The sequence below is a fragment of the Phyllostomus discolor genome, chromosome 2 (genome assembly GCF_004126475.2).
Source record: "Phyllostomus discolor isolate MPI-MPIP mPhyDis1 chromosome 2, mPhyDis1.pri.v3, whole genome shotgun sequence".
In the NCBI taxonomy this organism is placed as follows: domain Eukaryota; kingdom Metazoa; phylum Chordata; class Mammalia; order Chiroptera; family Phyllostomidae; genus Phyllostomus; species Phyllostomus discolor.
The window spans coordinates 179,409,179-179,430,749 of NC_040904.2; the positions used below are offsets into that span (position 1 = coordinate 179,409,179).

Below are 21,571 nucleotides of genomic sequence, written 5' to 3' on the forward strand. Positions count from 1 at the left end.
TAAACTTGTGTAAGTTAAATCAGACCAATGTATACAGATGTTTCTCCTTTAGAACTGTCTTTCTATTTACTTATTTATGTTAAATATTTTATTTATTTTTAGAGAGACAGGAAGGGAGGGAGAGATAGAGGGAGAGAAACATCAATGTGTGGTTGCCACTCATGTGGCCCCCCGCTGGAGACCTGGCCTGCAGCCCAGGCATGTGCCCTGAGTGGGAATTGAACTGACGACCCTTTGGTTCATAGCCCACGCTCAATCCACTGAGTCACACCAGCCAAGAGAACTATCTTTCCATTTAAAACACTACTTTAAATTCCTAATGCCTCTGTCCAAAATGATGGGATTATGAAAATAAAAGGTGACTAATTTTGATTAAGAAAGGTAGCTAATCACTTATGATCATTGATCATATATTTCTAGACTAAAATTCACTATATAAACTCTTTTAAGATAAAGCAGAGAAATTTTCTTTAGTAAAACTAGCTTTAGGGTGTTTTCAGTGATATGGTAGATGTATACAAAATATTTTTATAATTTCTTCATTTGTCTATAAAATACAAGTTGTTCATCAATCCAATCTGGGAGAATAAAATGAAATTTAAATTCTTGAAACCAAAGATTCTCAACCTAAGGATGGATAAGGGCCCTGTCATTTGAAAATATATTTAGTTTTGTAATGTAATTTTATATTTGGAAAATAAAAGGGAACAGTTCTAATGATTTCATAACAAATATAATCAGACACTGTTTCTACTGCCACCTTTAAAAAAATCTGATTTGCTTGTAAAATTGTCTAAACATTGTGAGAAATAATGATGTGATGTATTTTTTTGTTCAGAGCCCAAAGAGTAGGAAAATTAAATGAGAGCACTAAATACCAACTTTTCCAAAGAAGGACCCAATACTCTGTGAAGATGATTTTTTTTTTTTTACTATGAGCCATGAAGGCCCTGGCGATGGTTAATGTGTTTCTTTGTTTTTATATCATTATATATTTTTTTTGTATCATTAAATTTTTTTTTTTAGTTAATATGTTTCTGTTCACCTTTCTTACAAGACATTTATTCCTGAGCCACAGATTCACGGATGATAGAACAGAATTATACAAAAATGCCATTAAAAAACAGAACAATCCTATAAGAAATAAAGCTTTGTTAATGAGAAGTTATTCTAAATTTGTAAGCACAACCTCAGAAGACTGGGAAAGGGACACCACAATGAAAAACACGTTCCAGAAAACTCACAGCCTTTAAAATTGTTATTGTTTTACAGCGCTTCTTATATTAAAAGTATTATCTAAAATTATTATATAATTACTTATTAATATCACTGATACAATGTTTTGATAAGAGGGTGTGTATTTCTCCTTTTATGAATGAGGTCAAGAACTATTTGACATCATTTAGTAACATTTTAGTTGTGATTTCTTATAGACAAGTTCAAGAAAAAAGTCAGTTTCTTCCATTTATCATCTCCCATTTATTAATCATTTTTGCATAATATGAGTTCTTGGTAATATACCCTTATCAACCTAGTCTTTTTAATACATATTTTCCCATTTTCTATGGTTAAGAAACAGCTTTGAATTCCTGTTAGGTATTGCTGCATTTCACCACTTTAAAAATTTTGTAGCAGTTTTCAAAGGAGACGAAATAATCAAAGAAAACAGAATTATAAATTGAGGCTACTTTTTCTATTAAAAATAAACTACCCAATTATCCTCTGTGGCAATGCTGTATATATGAATGAATATAAATCTCCAACCTAAAATAAGTTGTATCTTCTCATGGTAATGCAAGCTGGAAAATCCAAAACTAGCTCCTTAACATAAAACTTTAAATAAATAGTGAAATACAAATTATTTCCAACTAATTTTTTACCAGCAGTTCAGTCCTTTTTAGAAAGAAAATCCGTGTTACCTTTCCCATTTCGCTTCTAGAGAAAGGGTGGACTCCATCTGACATCTGTGCTCTTACCAGAAGGGGGTGCTGTTGAATGATGCTAACCATCTCCTGTCAGCAGTTCCTGAGACAGACACCTCATCTTCCAAGCTTTCAAGACTTTACCCCCCAGTCTTTGGAAGTACCTATACATCTTTCTCACTCCAGTAAATTATTATAACTTAATCTCAAATAATCTAAAAATCTAAAACAAAGTTAAAGAATTTTGGATTCCTGAAACTGCCAGGGGAACATTCTATTTTCATCAAGGGGACAATATTAGGAAAATGAGCACATTCGATTCAATTTTAATTGTGAAAACTATTTTAATTATGTTCATATATAACGAAGTTGATCCACCATCCCATAATCTTTGGGTATATTCACTCTACATTTTACCAACAGTGTTAAATATTTATTAGAAAATTATCAGGGACCAGATTTACTGAAAGTTGATGACAAGGGAACGCATATGACTGGGAATGCATATGGCTGAGAATGCATGACTGCAGCATAGAGGCACTGGAAAAATTTATAAAAATGCAGACAAACTCAAGAGATGTAAATACTGCTCTAGGGTCTTAACAAAAAAATCATAGAACATCTACTTCACTTTAGTCCCAACGTTTGGTTAACATTTCGTCTCCAAATCACACACGGCCATGCAGGTTGAGACGACCCCTAAACTCTGTGTATATAATGTAGAAGGCCGCCTCTCGATCCCCAGCAGTGTACCTCTTCCCCTGCACCAGAGTCAGCTCCATGCCAGTCCATCCATCCACCTGCTGACTGAATTCCACTCTTGCGTTATGAATGATTGTAAGAGAAAATATTTTCAAAGAAAGCACACAAGCAAACACTTGAAAGAAATTGGGCAATGTCTTAAGTTCTAAGAGCCCCAGTCTCCATCAAATGAGACACGTGCTCATACAGGTAATCGACAAAGGGCTTTACGATGAAAACGTGCACCAAATAGGGATGTCCTTTTGCTACTGAGAAAGACTTTCCATTACAGGTAGATCTTTGACACTGTAATTTTAAAAACAGCAAAGGGACAAACCTCATTCGATTCAAACCTGGGAAGGGCTTTCAAATAGTGGGCAAAACATGTAATGTACCTGGTATCATGACAGGTATAGTCACCATGAAATACATGTTTGAAATGAAGAAGGGTGAGGGAGAGGTACACGATTCCTGTTCCTCTCTCTTCTTGGTACCCATTTGCTAATCCAGTATCTCTCCACACCCCAATCAACAAAAAAAGAGAAGAAAGAAGAGACGGCCATAGTGGAAAAGCCTTTTATATTTCTTTTCAAATAAATTTCAAATGGATATGCTCTCCTCCTCAACAAAACAATAAGCAAATAAACAAATTAGAAGACCTGGATTAATAAAATGAAACAAACAAGTATGCTTGGCCACGAAAATGAGTACTACAAGTACACGAGAATTCAAGTTGTAGAATTTACCCTACGTTTCATAAAAGAAATACTGAGCATTATTTAATTGGAATGGTTTTTGTGTGAAACAGACCAGAAGTAGAAGGCCAAGTTAAAAGACCTCTAAAAACCTGTGATTTTTATGTTTCTATAACATAAAAATCGTTCTCTATACATACTTAGAAATCTACTTACTATATAGTAAATAATCAGTGTGCCTAGATAATAACTAAACAGTAAAATCATGCACTTGAACCCATTATTTCCACAATAAAGAAAACCAGTACAGATGGACAGGTGTACAGACAGACAGACAGAAACTCCAAATGCCCTCACATCAAAACTGCTTCTAAAGGCTAATGAAAGGATTAATGTTTCATATCAAAAGTCTCAAAATAAAAACTGTCATTAGCATTCGGTGATTACAAAAAGTTAATGTAATTAAAGATTAGCCTTCAAAAGAAGCATAGATGAATGAGGGCACATAGTAATTAACTGCCTCCCCCTCACACCTCCAAGGAATTTCAGTTTGCTGTAGGAGTGTGTGTGTGATATACACACACACCCACCCACGTATGTGTATGTGGATATAGATAAAGAGAGAGAAAGGTGGCACTTACCTCCGTGTCTCTGAACCTGTCTTCATAATCCAATCTGTCCTTCTCTACAGCCGTCAGTTTTAACTTCAAGTTTGATATCTCAGCCATCAGATCCAACTTCTGAGTTTCCAAGGACGTCCTACTCAGAAGCTCCTATTAGAATTTAAGAGAAATATTCAAAAGTTGTTTTATGATAAACAGCCACGTATGGATGTGTCTCACTTATACCTGCAAACCCGTAACTATCAAAAAGAGGATGTGATGAAGATTGCTAACCAGATACAATTTAGTTAACCTTCATTAAGCAAAACTAAGCATGTGTCTGCTTACTGGGGAGACGTATTATCTAGATACCCGCATACATAAATCAGATACATTATGGTAGCACCAATGATGATGATGGTGGTGATGGTATGTTTGCCATGTACCAGGCACTGTTCTGACATGTTATTTGCCGGTTCAAGCCTCAAAACAACCTTATGAGGTAGTAACTCATAAGAATAACTCATGAATTATCCTTATTTGACAGACAGGAAGCCGAGGAACAGGGAGGTTAAGAATTTGCCCAAAGTCACCCAGCACGGAAATGGCAGTGCCGGGACTTGAACCCTGTTGGTCTCGCTCCAGTGTGCACTCCACCCACTATGCTGTAGTTCTTCTCATGTGAGCACCGTGTGTGTGTACAAGTTTTTCCCTAGTAAGGGTCATATGTGGTATTTCTCTTTTTTCTTAACTGTATAAATATGCTCATGGTTGGGACTTAGGAAACCATCTAAAAGCATAAAAAAGAAAATTACCTGTTATTTTATTAATATCTTATTTCAGATTCTAATTAATGAGCACTTTCTAGTGTGTGTGTGACTTGGGACCCTGCTACTCTAGGTGTGTACCTAAAATATGCCAGTTTAAGTGAAGCACAGAATTTAGCCGTCCGTTGGTGCAAACGCGGCATATAAACGGAGCATCTCAAACGAATCAGCAGGAAAATCCCACCTGGGGACCAGCTTCATACGCACCTGCTGCAGCATTTCCTCTGTGGCATTCAGCTTCTCCCTGTGCTCTTCGAGACAAAACTCCAAATCTCGAATCTTTTCTCCCTGGGCCTCCACCTGGTCTGTTAGCACACTCACCTGTATTTAGAGCAAAACACTACAATGGATTAGGAAGAATTTGGGTCCCACTGCAAACTTTTCTCCTCTAAATACAACGACTAGAATGTTGGCATCACTCGTTTGGGCGGAGAGGGGGAAAAATCTGAGACTTCGAGGACAGCAGCTTTTCACACTCCTATTTATGCGGTGCTTGTTGATCTGAGCACTCCGACTCAATATTTAAGAAAGTTAGGGCTGACTGGGGGTGTGCAATGCTTTGTAGGTTAAACCCACTGAAACCATTTGTGAGAGGGAGCATGTACACAAATTACCTTTTTTCGTGGGTTGGGGGGGTAGAGGTGGGGGCAGGAAGTAGTATTAGAGATTAAGACAGGAGATGGAGTCAACATTTAGAGAAGTTATCAAGGACAATTCAAGTTTGATACTCCATAAGGAATGAAGAAAAGAATCCAGAGAGTTCAAATTCCGTGAGGCATTTCATGTAGATCACATGATTTACAAATGTGTTCAGAGCCAGGGCTTCTCGTGGGCTCAAAGGCCCACGAGAAGCCCCCGGGTCAGTCCCTCATCCTCGGTGCTTACAGCAGATCTCTGCGTTTCCCCCCACGATCACCAGCCTGGCGAACGTACTTTGTTTGCTTCAAAACAGCAAAGTAAAAATATCCGTCAAGCATTTACGACAACATGGATGGACCTAGAGGGCACTATGCTGAGTGAGGTAAGTCAGGCAGAGAAAGCAAACACCGTATGATCGCACTTATATGTGGAATCTGTGAAAACAAAACAAATGAAACAGAAACAGACCCACAGGTACAGAGGACAGACGGATGGCTGCCAGAGGGCAGGAGGGTAAGGGAGTGGGTGAAAAAAATGAAGGAAATTAGGAGGTACAAATTTCCAGTTACACAGCAAATAAATCAAGGAGATGTAATGCACAGCATACAGAATATGCTGACTATACAGAATATAGTCAGCAATCTCGTAACAACACTGTATGGTGAGAGAGAGAGTAGACACCATGGTGACCACTGCATAAGGAATATAAATGTTGAACCATTACCTTGTACACCTGAAACTAATACAATATTGTATGTCGACCATACTTTAATAAAATGCATATATAAAAATACATACCAAGGGAAAAAATAACATTCTGAAGAAGGAAACTCAAATTTAGCCTACAAATAGCACTCTACCACTAACTTGATTTTATTTGGCTCATGGTATTATTTTTTAACTGAAACATTAAGTGTATATATATTCAGATTCAGAAGTACTCATTCAGACTTCTGAGTACATATTATGAAATCAGAATTTCTGCTACATACTAAAAAGTCAGATCAGACGACACTGTGCCTGTTATCAGACTGGCCCTTGAGGAGCTGAGGCTGGTGAAGGGCTGCTCACTCTAGATTGGGCATGCACACCCTTGTTCTGCCGCAGTCCCCACCACTCCCTACTGTACACAGACGGCCCACTGCACTTCTGTCGATTAGCAGTCTGGCTCCTATAAGCATCTGAACTTGCCATCCCAATTTAAAATGGTCTTTGGAAGTATGTCATGAAGAAAGAAACAGCATTTAAAAATCACTTGCCTGAAGAACCAGGGATTCTTTATCATTTTCTAAACGCGCTAGCCTTTCTTGATACACATCTCCATTCGCAGGAAGGTGTCCATTTGTCTGAAAAAGGAAGTGATATGGATAAGGCTGACCGTCTTTGAGACAGAACTACTGCGGATAAAAAAAATTGGCATCTGTTTTTAAACCAAGAAACCTGAGTTGATCTTAGCACAGCTGTGACGGACTGCCACTGACAGAAAACACAAGAATACGACTGGGTTCATTTACCTTAAAATAGGTAAGATAGATACGTTAGGTATGTTTTCACCAACCAAACGAATTCTCATCGAACAGAAAACAATCACCTAGAAGGAACAGCAGCCACTGATGCTCACTGACTGTGGGTAGGGCATGCAAAGCTTGGGGAGTGTGTGGTCGGCACAAAACCCCTAATTTCCCTCGAATGCTCCATGCCACTAATTCTGAGGGGAGATAGGATGAGCCGAGATGCCCTTTTGTTCCTTCCCCCTCCTCCCAAAGACCCAAATCCAGGACTACAAACACCTCCCTTTAAACAGGAGATAACAGGGGCAACTTACACTACTGGCTTCCTCCTGCTTCAGCCTCCAAATCATGCGGCAAATCTCCCCTTCCTCTTAGAAGCCTTCCTGCCCCCACCCCAAAGCTTAAACTCTCAGTAGGCTATGACTCCCCCCGCAGCAGCGACTAGCCATGCTCATTGGAGATTTATCGCTTTCCGTCCTGAACTCACTAATTCTTGTGAGTTTGCCTGTTCATGTCATAACCTTATGCAAGCTCCCAGGCAACCCGTATGAACCGGAGTCACCCTGTGACCTGCACAGCATCCGGCCCAGCACCCTGCTTCCACTAGCGCCCCCTCTGTCTTCCCCTGCCCACCAGCCCCTCCCCAGCACTTTTCATCAGACCTGGGTATGGTCCTGTGCGGTGTACGTGCTAAAGGAAGTACAGATTGGGGAAGCCAGTGAGATTTTATTCCTAGGTCATCTTATACATGCAAGGCATTAAGGAGGCACATGAAGAGGCTTACCGAGAGCAGACCGCATAAAAATGCCATTTTGAAACATAAGTAGTATATGTGATATGTCCTTTGTTATCTCATTTAAATAGTTCACAACCACATAATATGTAATGCCAATAGGATTTCCTGACTCCCCACTCACACGCAACAGAAATAAAAGACGGTGGAGTACCAAGGTTAGATGGAGCCATCCAGACTTCAATCAAAGAAGCAAATAACAACTTCAGATTTATTTATAAATCTATTCAGATTTATTATTTGCATTAAGGATGCAAATATAAACCATGCATCCTTACCGACCAGGTCACATCTGATGTGGCATCTATTATTTTTCCAGATTTAACTGGTATTGTTACCTTACCTTTCCAATTAATGCAGTTTCCAGTATACATTCAGGGAATAACAAAAGTTATGTGTTGAAAAAAAAACACCACAAAAAGGACCCTTAACAAAAAAGGAAATTTCAGGATGTTTCCTCTGAAAACTACAAAACTGGATATATTTCCGACGAGGCCACACACACAAAAAAAGAAATCAGAAGCTAATTTAGTTAAGTGTGCAATGTATATTTAGAACAGGTAAAATTTTAACATCAGCTGCTTGACCACATACCTGCACCAGTGCCACCGCATAATTCTCTTCCTGCTGTAAACTGAAGTGCCCGGAATTAAATTACAAGTATTATGAGGGGTCTGATGGAGTGGCCTGGACGACTTCCATCCCTGGGGACTACCATGAAATGAAATTTATGTAATTTCTTGAGGAGAGCTTCTTGGACAGAAGCCAGGATACATAATGCATGTTCTCAATCTAAGCAAGTGCCCAGAATGGCCCTCCACAGCTTTAAATTCCTCATTTTGATTAAGGATATTAGCAGGCACCTGCTTTTAAATCCCCACGCAAGGAACATTTTATAAACAAATACATTTCATTAAATAGGAAAAAAAGGTTTCTGCTCAGTGAGGATACAAAGCAGAAGTCATCTTTCTTCTGCCTGAAGTAAATTAGAGCGAGACTGGAAGGGTTTCTGTAGCAAGTTCCAGGAGTGTTTCATGAAGCTACAGCATCTGATACGGAAATACAAGATGCTCCGAAACCAGTTATGCAAAGGTATCCTAAAAGAATTACAAACACTAAAACTTGATTCACAAGGATAATACTGACATTTCTCAGCAGTGTATTAATATTTACGAATGCTCATAATGCTGAGTATTTTTATTTTTAAGAAATGTTTATTGGTTGATTTGAGAGAGAGCACAGGTACACACATGAGTGAGAAACACTGAGGGCCGTTGCACTTATTCATAGATTCATTGGTTGGTTCTTGTGTGTGCCCTCGCTGGGATCAAACTCACAACCTTGGAATACCCGGATGATGCTCTAACCAGCAGAGCCACTGCAAGTCACTATCGGGACATAAAGCCAAAGTTAAGAGCTACCACAGGAGTAGTTACAAACTTTTAAAGCACTGTGTTGGCTTATTCCAGTAGGTAAAGGTCTAACCCATTCACACCCTTATTTATGTTCCTGCCAACACAAACATGCATGAGAGAGGCAGATTCCATCAGGCAGAGAGCCTGCCGCCTCCATCCTTTTCCCTGCTCCTGTGCTTCCACCTACCAGACCCCTCACGGCCTATCTGAACACAGACCACTCTCTCACACGCTGACTGCATTCCTTCTGCAGGGACTGCATCCCCACCTCTCCTCCCTTCTTCCTCATTCCTTCAGGTCGACCTCGGTGGGGCCTGGTGTGTGAAGTCTCCCTTGAATTACACGTTCCCTCGAGTGCCCGTCACAGCACGCAGACAAACCTACACGGCAGCAGGCGTCCCACTGAATATACTCTTTAAAAAGCGCGTAAGCATTTAATAGCCCAGGCCAATGTTCTAAACGGTTTATGTAGATTATCTCTGCTAATCCTCACCACCTCATCCACACGCAGGTCTCGCCAGTGCAAAGGTCTCACTCTGAATCCTACACTCCTAACTCCTGTGCTGTGCTGTAAGGTTTAGCTTCGATAGTCTAGTTTAGATGGCGATTCTGTGTAGTTAGTTTTATTATGAATATATTCTTTCATTCCATTTGTTATTCATTGCTGTCTTTCAAAAAATTTATTATTTTCTTTTTTTATTTTCCAGTTACAGTTTATATTCAGTATTCTCTATTAGTTTCAGATGTATAGCCTAATGGTTAGAAAATCATGTACTTTACATCAATACACTCTTGATTTCATGATTCTAGTCTTTAAAATTTAGTATCAAGGAAGGAAAAGTAGCCCTGGCTGGTGTGGTTCAGTGGACTGAGCACTGGCCTGCGAACCAAAGGGTCACTGGTTTGATTCCCAGTCAGGGCACATGACTGGGTTGCAGGCCAGGTCCCCAGTAGGATGCATGTGACAGGCAACCACACGTTGATGTTTCTCTCCCTCTCTTTCTCCCTCCCATTCTCTCTCTACAAATAAATAAAATATTTAACAAAAAGTAAAACACAGTCCACTAAAGCCCTTTTAATTAACTGTCCCCTCTAGCTACCAAAAGAAATATCTAACACAAACATCAACCGCAGTGTGCAAGCATTTACTGCCCACTCCTCACTGCACACTGAGCTAGGGGAAGACTGAGGGGAGGCAGGAGTCCTTCAACCACGAATGCTGCAGTCATGTCTCATCGGGTCCGGCACTGCAGTCCGGCACCTCACATCCTACTGTCCAGAGTCAGGGACCAAGACACCAGCGATGGTGCAAATGAAGCCCCAGCGCAGAGGCCCTGCTCCTCTCCCCTGTCCTCTTATGTGCCCCGATGGAATCAGGGCAGCGAACCTCTCCCTTTGGGCTGTATATAGTCATCTCGGGGCAACACCGCTGCCATTTGGGGCCAGAGGAGCACCCCCCCCACCACGAACGGCTGCTGTCCCTACATGCTATGGCACCTCTGACTCTGGCCCCGCCTTGCCAACAGCCCACTTGTCTTTCCCTCCTAAATTTCCCCTGCAGCTCCAAGGAGGAAATAGGATGCCATGGCAATAGGGACGCCTCTTCAGGAAGCCCTCTATGTTTTTAAAAGATCTCATCATCTCTGCTGAAAAAGAAAAACCAAAGGGGAAATAAATCTCACACAGACTTCATTACACCCCGAAAGCCAAACATGACCCTCTCCTAGAAAAGACATCAGTTTATTCAATGTCAGAAAGAGCATCAAAGGCAGAAACTCAGAGTAAGCCTGAATATAATTCTGGACTTTCCAAGTCAAGGTTACAGATGTGGTCGAAATCAGACTATCGTTTTTATTTCTGGGTTTTGTTTTTCTGCGTTTAAATTTTCTCTGTGATCGTTTTCCAGAAATAGATGAACTCTTCTTCACTAAACAGCCCACTGGGACAAAAACAAGTGCTCTGGAGCGAGAAACTTCATAGCAGGAGGCCAGCCCCTGAGATCACCACTCCAAAAAAGTAACTGTTTACATCTGAAATGCTGGCCAGAGAAGCAAATGACAAGTGCTTTCATCGGCCAGCTTCATGAGAAATATCCTGAGAGAGCTTCCCTGGGAGAATGTGGGTATCTGTGGCCCAAACATCAATTGCCAAGAGGCAGTGGCTGTCCCAGGACACAGCTAACATGGGCATGTACATGCCTCCTTACTGGGCATCCATGGCCAATACGTCCAGGGTGAGTTAGACAGATTTCTTTCCTAAGAGTTTCTTTTACACACCTTGATTAGGGAATCTGCTGGCTTGGTCCACTTGAACTCCTTCTCACCTGTTTTCATGCCCACCACCCTGCCCCCCAAAGGTGCACTGGGGAGAGGGGTACATGTTGAAACTACATTATCCTCATCACAGGTACACTCCAAAGTCCCCTGGGTTACAGAACAATAGAGAACAGAAGGTCCCTAGACACTAAAGCCCAATGTCTTCGGTAGTTGTGTGCCACATCCATCCACTCATCTATTTATTCACGAACTTATTCCGTATTTACTGAAGGCCAGCTCTGCGACAGGATGCAGACACAGCAACAAAATCTCTTCAACTTTGGGGAGCGTTAGCATGAGAGGAAAAAATACGGTCCCTGCTTTTCTCGCCACTTACTCTTTCTTAACTCACTTTCCTAAAAGAAGAGACATCTCTTTCTGTTGAACACAAACGAATACCAGTAGCCTGGGTTGCACTGAAAGCGCCTCTCTCACTTATCACACTGCGCTGGTCTCTCTCCATTGAGAATCTGCCGGCTTGGTCCACTTGTTCTCCTGGGTCTCTGCACACTTTTCACGGATGTTTACCAGAGGCTGAAGGGGACACAGCTTCTACTTCAGCCAGGATGTCTCAGTGAGACACTGCGTCACTCAGACCATTGTGACCACACACAGGATCCAATCTGAAGATGCACCTCGCTTGCCAAGGCTTCAGAAAGCAGTCCCCGAGGCACATGCGAGAAGGCAAGCCGGCCAGAGGACAGCGGGGGTCGGAGGACAGCGGGCCTGGAACGGACCGCGTGGCTGCGAGTCAAGGACTGCAGAGGACGGCCAGCGCCCTGGAGAGAACATGTCCCGTGTTTATGAATATTTTTATTTTTGCAAAAACTTTTTTATAAAGGTATACTTTGAATAAAACTAATTTTAATAGAGAAATGAGACAGCATTATCGTGGTGATTTAACTCTCCTTATCTCATGGGCTAGGATGCCTGACTTGGGGTTATTACCATCAGCAGTCTCACTCGCCCTGCCGAAAACGGTATCTTTGTAATCTCTGCTGACTTTGAGATTACCTCATACTTACAAATGCCAAATAACCAGGCACTTCTGGGATTTCATGACCTGATGAAGGTCACAAACCTCTCAGCTTCATCTATTGGAAAAATAACATGAGGGCAACTCATCAAGTTAGACATAAAGTAAGCAAAAATAATTTGCTTGGCTCAAACAAACATATTTTTCAATTTGTCCTCTTGGACTTACAGTTTGCTAAAGCACTGTTAATATTAGTCTTAAACTTCTGAATCTTAAAAAAATAGTCATTCATTTCTGGAAGGCTACAGCTATAGCCACCCTATTAAAACACACTCACTCTTGTAGATTTAACGCCCCTTCACTGTAACAGGCAACTAGTGTTACTATTTTCTTCTTTCTTATCCAGCTTCTGATCATATAAAACCATTAAAGGCACAGCAGACGTCAGTACTGAAGGAATAACCTGCATCCTGCAGGAAACCAGGGCACCTCCCTGGCTCAGGCAAAATAGTGATTAGAACTGCAAATGCCCAGCTGCACTAATGAGAAAATTAGTATCAGTCTTAAGTAGTGTACTCTTAAGTTAGCTATCATTAAACATGAAAGAAATCTTAATTATGCAACTAGCATGATTAATAAGTGGTTGAGTGGGTTGGGTGATGCCCCACAAAGCAAAAGATCGCCAGTTCGATTCCCAGTCAGGGCACATGCGTGGGTTGTGGGCCAGGTCCCTGGTTGGGGGCCTGAGAGGTAATCGATCCACGTTTCTCTTGCACATACATGTTTCTCCCCCTCTGTCTCCCTCCCTTCCTCTTTCTCTAAAAATAAATAAAATCTTTAAAATATTGTAGATACCTTTTCACAGTCTGAAAGATGCCTGCATTCTTTTGTCAAAGAAGTAAACTATGTCTGAGTAATCTATAACCTAACTCCAAGGCAAACTCTCTGGTTCTTAACATTTATGTTCCAGTGGGAGAGACAGAAAATAAATGATGTAACATGGCAAATCCATAGCATACAAGAGAGTACTAAGTTCTAAGAAAAAAATAAAGCAGGGAGAGGTAATAAAAAGAATGAACAGGTAAAATTTTAGGTAGGGATGGCCTCTCTGAGAGCACAACTTTTAAGCAAATATCAGAAGACTGTGAGAAAACTAACCACACAGATATCTGGAGAAAGAGCTTTCCAGGCAGTGGGAACAGCCAGTGCAAAGGCCCGGAGGCCAGTTTGCCCAGCATGTCTGAGAGTCGTTGAGAATGTGTGAGAATCAGTGAGGAAGCTAATGTGCCTGGAGTGAAGTGAAAGAGGGAAAGCACAATGAGACGTGAAGTCAAAACATAATGAGGAATGATTCCTATAGGGCCTTGCAGTCCAGAGTGGCATCCAGCATTCACTCTGAGTGAGATGTGACTATCACTGGGACGTTTCTGGAAAAGGACTAAAGGACATGATCTGATTTATATTCAGATCATCATCATCACTGTTCCTCTTTTGCAGAAACACTGGAACAGAACAGATGGACCATGTGTTAGTAGAAATGCTTTTGGACACAAGATTTTGTTTCATGCAATGCTTGTTTTTAGACACAAATTTTAAAAACTCAACCGCAAGTAGCCTTAAGCTATGGATGCCATTGACAGCCTCTCGATGTGACCTAGGAATAGGTTCTACCACTAATAAATTCCTTTCCCATTAGGGGATGATCAGAAAAATATGGAGTAAAGAAGGAGTGAAATGGAAAATCAAAACAGCCTAAGGAATATGCTAGAAAATGTTTTATTTTAGAGCATGAATTAATTCTCCAAAAAAAATCACCAAATATTACTTCAATCTCTAGAGTAAAAACTTATAATGCAAATGTATAGCATAATAATACGGTATCATGTATAACAAAAATTAAAATATTTCCAACTGTCAAGTTTGTGTAGATACACCACCATTAAAAGATGATAAAAAATAGGGAGACGTGTTGGCTGGGGACATAAGAACGCTCAGCACGGGGCTGGCTGGGAACACCAGCATTTGTGTCCCACCATGTGGACACATTTTGGCCACAGGTTGTAGTATTAAGGTTCCCAAAGCAAAGAGCTTCCATTTCTATCACAGATGCAAGTCTAGGTCTTAATTCTTTCATACAATGTTCATTAGCTTTTATACAAACACGAGTAACTCATAAGCTTATTAACATATATTCCTAAAAATGGAGTATCCTTTACCTAGTTACAAAACAATACCTTTCCTATCTTTCTCCTTGAATATATATTTGTCATCTTCTTTAGATTTTATGTGTTTGACGCACAGTAAAACCATGGTATTTACCATGTGTTCGGGCAAAGGCAGACCTGCTGTGTCAGCAGTTTTTGAGAAGGATGTCTAGAAAGAGGCCTCACTGTTCAGCAAATACAAATGCGTGAAGCCAAGGACACAACTTAGCTCACACACTGGAACTGCAATGATTGCCATACACCACTAGATGGCTCTTCATATCAAATACTGCTACAAACCTCAGTTGCTTTTTGAGTGTTTAGACACCTTACTGCCTGCCCACTTAGAACTGCCATCGGGTCCTTTTACAGTAAATGGCCCAATTGTACTGAGAGAGCATCTATTACATGCAAGGTTCTTTCTCTTCCAGGACTATCTGTTCAAAGCCACAGTAGGTCACTTGGTCACAATCTAAAACCCAGTCCATTTTTATAAGAATAATCAGGGGACTTATTATTCTTCAGACCTCAGAAAATGTACATTAATAGCACTTTTTAAAAAAAAAATCCTCAGAGTCAAAAGGGAATTTAGATCTCTTAAGCTCGAACTTGTCCTATATTTTTTTCTTGTTCCAATTGGCTATTCTATGTTCGAAATTTTAAGGATTTTCACAGCATGGGGTCTGTAAAATGAAGAAATCTACCCAGTGTGGTGATTGCTGCGGGGAAGGGGGTATAAGGAGACTAAAAGGCAATGCCAAAAATATACATGTAAGAATTAAATTTCAAATAAAAATAAAAAGAAGTCTACCATTTGACTCTGAAGCCATTCGATGAGCGTTTCTGCCGTGGAATCTGGGATCTGGCATCTCAGGCCTTCCTTCTCATCCGTTTCCATCATCTCTAACAACCCCCGCAGGTCCTCCACCAGGTGCAGCGCTCGGAAGCTCCCCATGAATGGGGAGGTGGGAGACTGGCAATCGAAAATACCATTGGGATATTCCAGGGCCTTGGAACCTAGGTTTGGAAAAAAAAATCACAGAGAAAGTAACAGGACTTATATTAGATAACACACACCAAGGCAGATGGTGGCAAGCAAGTCCAGTCACAGTGAGGAAAAACCAAAACGAGAACTGGGGAAAAGATCACTTGATCATGTAAACCTCTCCAAGGCACAGTTATCGGGCGCAAAAGCAAAAACACATAACTGGTGGTGCACGTCAGTGGTCAGACAGCTTGCCGGCAGGCCACCAGCGGCGTGGTACAGTAAAAGAGTGGTGGGCTCGCTGTGGGACGTGCCGGCAGGAAGGGACACGGAGGAGCAGTCCTGATGGAGCCAGGCACTGCAAAAACACAAACTTTAGGGGCCATAAAGTCTTTAATTTTCCTATCAATAAAGCTGCACGTTGAGGTGGAAATTGCATAGCACAATTTCAAAGGTAAGAGGGCCAGCCCCTAGGTAACTTGCCAAAATTTTATCCCTAAAGAAGTTCAATGAATTATATGTGTACATTTTTTTTAATAGTATGGCAGTTTCTTTTTTGTTTAATTCTTTATTTTTCTCCACCAGAGAAAATGCTTATTAATTTTTAGAGAGAGGGGGAAGGAGGGAAAGAAACATCAGCCAGTTGCCTCTCATACGCACCCTGACCAGGAACCAAACCTGCTACCTAGGTATGTACCCTGACTGGGAATTGAACATGTGACCTTTTGGTTTACAGGACGATGTTCCAACCAACTGAGCCACACACTGGCCAGGGCTGCATCTGAACATTTGTATATAAATGTGGGTGCAATTGTGTATAAACATTTCCCCAATGAACAACAAAATGTCAATAAATACATATCTAACAACAATTGACTCTAAAAAACAAAATAAATGAACAAGCAGAACAGAAAAAGACATAGAGTATGTTTTGAAGGTTGCCAGAGTGGAGGGAGGCTTAGGGGCTGGGTAAAAAAGGTGAAAGGATTAAGTACAAATTGGTAGTTAACTTGATAGTCATAGGGATGTAAAGTACAGCATAGGAAATATAGTCAATAATATTCTAATAACTATGTATGGTACCAGGTGGCTACTAGAATTATCGGGTATCACTTTGTAAATTGTATAACAGTCTGACCACTATGCTGTACACCTGAAACTAATATACAATAATATTGAATGTCAACTGTAATTAAAAAAAATTTTTTTTGAAAGAAAAACTCTGGCCCTGATCGGGTGGTTTGGTTGGTTGGAGCATGATCCCGTATACCAAAAGGATGTAGGTTTGATCCCTGGTCAGGGCACATACATAGGTTACAGGTTTAATCCCAGGTCGGGAGGTGACGAATCGATGTTTCTCTCTCACATGGAAGTTTTTTCTCTCTGCCCCCACTTCCTCTCTCTCTAAAAATCAACAGGCACATCCTTGAATGAGAATTTAAGATATATATATTCTGGAAGAAAATGGAAAAGAGGGTCAAAGATAACAGCAGGGGCAACCTGAAGGTATTGAAGAAAGCCGATACATGAAAATAAGAAAGTAGAAAGGTAGGATAACAATCGTATGAAAAAGCCAAGACAGCAGAATGAATGGCACAATTCCATCTCGTAGAGGGTGCAGATTACCTGCTATAATACCATCCATCTGCTCCAGCGCCGCAGCCAGCATGTCACTGGCATCACTCATCATTTTGTTATTTGTCAAGGGCAAATTCCAACCTAGATCTGAAAAAATAATGATGTTATCACTGCATCCTTTAAATGACACATGCTTCCTGGCAGGTTTGACAATTCAACCTCAGATTACAACTCCACCTAGCAGGCAAATATGGAGAACTACTGAAGTAGGAGAGCTGAATTAACTGAATCATTTTACAAGCTGTAGTCAATTGTCACTCACTGCACAGCAAGACCGCATGCTGTACCTGTGCCAGTTAATACGGCAAGTAAGATTCAGTTCTTGCACTCGTGGTGTCTAAACTCCAGGCGCATGCTTCCCATGCTGTACTCTGCGGAGCTCCAGGCCTCCGGGAAGAGCATCAGGGATGGCCATGGGACTCTGCGCAGGGCCCTGAGGAATGCGGGGTCCACGAGACCTTTCTGCCTGCACCAGCCCCACCCAATAACTACTCTCTCAACTTCACCTTTTCTCTATATAAGGATTACCATAAGACTTGTCTAAGAGAATGGGTATCACTGTGTGTGTGTGTGTATATATATAAGGTCTGTCCAGAAAAAGTCCAGCCATTGTTAATAATAACGAGAACAGTTTGAGTGACATCAATGTAACCTGGCAGCCAAGGACAGTGGACTGGAATGTGTATGTGTAAACAATGACGACTCCACTGTAGTAGTTACTGGGAGTGTGCAGCCACACATGTGCACTGTGTGCCTGCAGCATTCAAAATGACTGAGTACAACGACGAATCCACGTCATTTTTTGCATTAAGCCTGAACACTGCTCTGTGGAAACTATTTGGATGATTCAGAAAGCCACGGCTATGGGCAACTGGTGATTGGCAGCTTCATTATGACAACACGCCCACTGATGCATCACATCTCGTGCAGAGTTTTTGGGGGAAACATCAGGTCACCCAGGTGACTCAGCCCCCCTACAGCCCAGATTTGGCACCGTGTGACTTCTGGCTTTTCCCAGAACTAAAATTACCTTTGAAAGGAAAGAGATTTCAGACCCTCTATGAGATTCGGGAAAATGCAAGGGGGCAGCTGATGGCAACTGGGAGAACTGTGTGAGGTCCCAAGGTGCCTACTTTGAAGAGGACTGAGGTGCCACTGTCCTATGTATAATGTTTCTTGTTTCTTGTATCTTCCTCAATAAATGTCTCTATTTTTCATATTACATGTCTGGATACCTTCTGGTATACTAAACACACACAAAACTGCTATTTTTAATGTAACAATAGCTACCATGTATTGAGTGCCTATAGTATTCCCCACACATTTAGTGAAATTATCCATAATCCTTAATCATGACAACAACCCTATAAAATGGATAAATTCATCTCCATTTTATAAATAACATCAAAGATTTTTGTTGATTTTTTGCAGGGAAACATGGCAAGTAAATATACCAAGATCTGATAGCTTTATGCTGAAATTGTCATAATCTGCTCATTCTTTTACCCGTTTAAAAAAATACACTGAATTTCCCCTACCAAGAAATTTGGTCATAAAAGGAAAAAGTCAAATTATGTGGTTTTCAGTATAATTAATGCATTTCCAGTACTAAACTATGTACCCAGATAAATTCTCCCAAGAGGCCCGAATAAGGCCCCTGCTGCTTGGCAGACCCTGCGGTGCGACAAATGCCTGGAAAATACAGGGCATGCTGCAGGACAGGAACCTTTGCCCTTTGTTTCCAAGCAGCCAGCTCTCACTTACCTCTTTATTTCTACAAACATGTTTACCGTTCTGATAAACAGCGTCTTGGATCAGTTCTTTATGTACATTCGTTTTAATTATATACCACTTAATCACTGTGAAATATTACTTTGAGTTTACAGTTCTTATAGATTTCATCTATGAACTTCCCAGAACTTGACTCGCTTCCGGAGGTATAAAATACCACTCCCATGTCATGCAGAGATACTGCAGCACAAAAACACCCGAGGCGTGCATTTATAGTTACCCAGAAATCAGGGGGTTCACAGGCCAGGCTATGAACCTAGGTAGCTCTCAAAAATCTGCCTGCACACTGAGCTACTCCAGAGAAGTAGGGCATAAATTTAATAATCACACTCCAGGCTGGAAAACTTAAAATGCAAAAATTGAGAGCAGAGAGGATTAAGCCGAACAGCATACAGCCCTTTACTTTCATATAATTAAGTAGCTTGCATTCCCTTTCATTTTAAAAGCTGCACTTCAAAGAGCTCTAGATACCGTGAGGGACACACGTCAGGCTCAGCTATGATCATGGGAAACGCTAATAAAACAAGGTAACGCTTCCACTGAAAAAACCCTCAGTGCCTCGCTACGCCAGAGGAACAAATGCTCCTCCCTGTTAGCGACTACATTTTGTGTGGAGCATGACCACTTCCAGATAGGACAGGCTGTTGTCCACATCTTCTCTGTTCTGTTCAAAGCCTTTCAAATGTGATGGCATGGAGGTGCAAGAATCCAGGCCGTGTTTTCAAAGTAATGAAGAACCAATTTTTAAAAAAATTCCCAATTCTTCAGAGACCATTCTTTTGTTTAATGTCATAAAACTATGATGACAGTGTTTCACTGTTATGAAAGCTTATAAATGGCCCTGGCTGGCATAGCTCAGTGGATTGAGCGCAGACTGGGAACCAAAGTGTCCCAGGTTCGATTCCCAGCCAGGGTACATGCCTGGGTTGCAGGCCATAACCCCCAGCAACTGCACATTGATGTTTCTCTCTCTCTCTATCTCCCTCCCTTCCCTCTCTAAAAATAAATAAATAAAATCTTTAAAAAAAAAGAAAGCTTATAAATGCTTACTCTTGATCTTTATACTTATCACATAACACCCTGCATGGAACACTAAGGAGAGGAGACACAGTAAAAACAATAAATATGTATCTAACATGGAAAAGGTGGTAGGTGTGAAGGGCTAAAATGGAGCAGGGTAAGGGGGTCAAGAGTTTGGAGGGGTTTGCAGATTAAATAGGGTGGTCACGGAGAATGACAGATTCAAAGGTCAAGATCTCTTTAATAAATTAAAAGTAGTTAAGGATAGGTGGTCAAGTTCTGTGATTCCAAACACAGAAATCAATAGAAAATGAGAGGGGTGATAGCATTAACAGACATATAACACTTTTAACCAACAAAAATACAAAAAGATGTTTAATATACCAAGGAATATAAGACAATGTGATACCCTCTTATATCTTGTCAGTTGGCAAAAAAAAATCTAACACTATCAAGCGTGGGAGAGGATGTGGATTCATGGAATCTCTTCCAGAATGGTGGTGGGAATATAAAATGGGCTAAAATTAAACATTCACATTCATTTTCAATCTAACAATACCTACTCCATGGTATACAACCATGAGCAATACACAAATATTCATAGTAGGACTCTTTACAAGGACAAAAATGTAGAAACAGCCCAAATGTCCAGCAACATCAGCAGAGGTGAATAACGCCTAGCAGAGGCCAGGACTCGTGAAGAAAGTCATAATCTTATTGGTTCAAAGGATGGAAGGGGGTAACGCCCTTACATTACATACGAAGATGGGTGTGTAATACTAATGCATGGGGCAGTGTGGTAAGTTAACAACACACAGGGTCCGCCGGAGCAAGGCTTGCTTGAGTGCGGTCGGCACGGTGCGTGAATGCCTCGCACGAGATGGACAGCAATCTAGGCGTTTCACCTAAAATGTCGTATGGTGTGCTGGAGTGTGATGTTGCTATATTACAGAATTACATGCTTATGATTTTCTAATAAAAGATTTCATAATAAAAGAGGGACGTTATTTGTGCCAGGCTCTGTGTAATGTAAACCATGAAAACTGTGAAATAAAGGAATGTAAGTGAAAAGCCAATTAGGTTGATAAAAGAGAATACTAATAGAATCCTCAACTGATTCAACAGAAGGTGATAAAGGTGGAACCACGGACAGACAGGAGAAAAAGAAATCAAATGGCAAGATGGCAGATTCCATTTCAACCATATATCCATACAAGGGAAACTTTTTCAGCCCAAATCAGTGAACCTTAATGTAAACGGTGGACTTCGGTTGACAGTGATGTGGCAGTGATGGTGTGTTGATTGTAACGATCTGACACCACACTGGTGTGGGCTGTGTGGGATGATGTCATTAAGAGGAAGGGCCATACGGGAACTCTGCACTTGCCATTCAATTCTGCTGTGAACCTAAAATTGCTCTGAAAAGGTGGCAGGGGGGAGTACTGATATATCAACATGGGTAAAACTTGAAAACATTTAGTGAAAGAAGCCAGTTAC

At 41.0% G+C, this 21,571-nt stretch overlaps 1 protein-coding gene across 9 annotated transcripts in view; it reads right to left on the reverse strand.

Moving 5' to 3' along the window:
- Positions 1–21,571, reverse strand: part of PPFIBP1 (PPFIA binding protein 1) — a 159,456-nt gene that overhangs the window by 36,409 nt on the left and 101,476 nt on the right. For all 9 annotated transcript variants that reach the window (XM_036019218.1, XM_036019219.1, XM_036019223.1 and 6 more), the window contains 5 exons: positions 17,252–17,350; positions 15,452–15,657; positions 6,686–6,772; positions 4,995–5,108; positions 4,000–4,131 (listed from right to left, as the gene is read on the reverse strand). In XM_036019218.1, coding sequence (XP_035875111.1) covers positions 4,000–4,131; positions 4,995–5,108; positions 6,686–6,772; positions 15,452–15,657; positions 17,252–17,315 — 603 coding nt within the window. In that variant the 5' untranslated portion in view covers positions 17,316–17,350. The remainder of the gene's footprint in view (positions 1–3,999; positions 4,132–4,994; positions 5,109–6,685; positions 6,773–15,451; positions 15,658–17,251; positions 17,351–21,571) is intronic.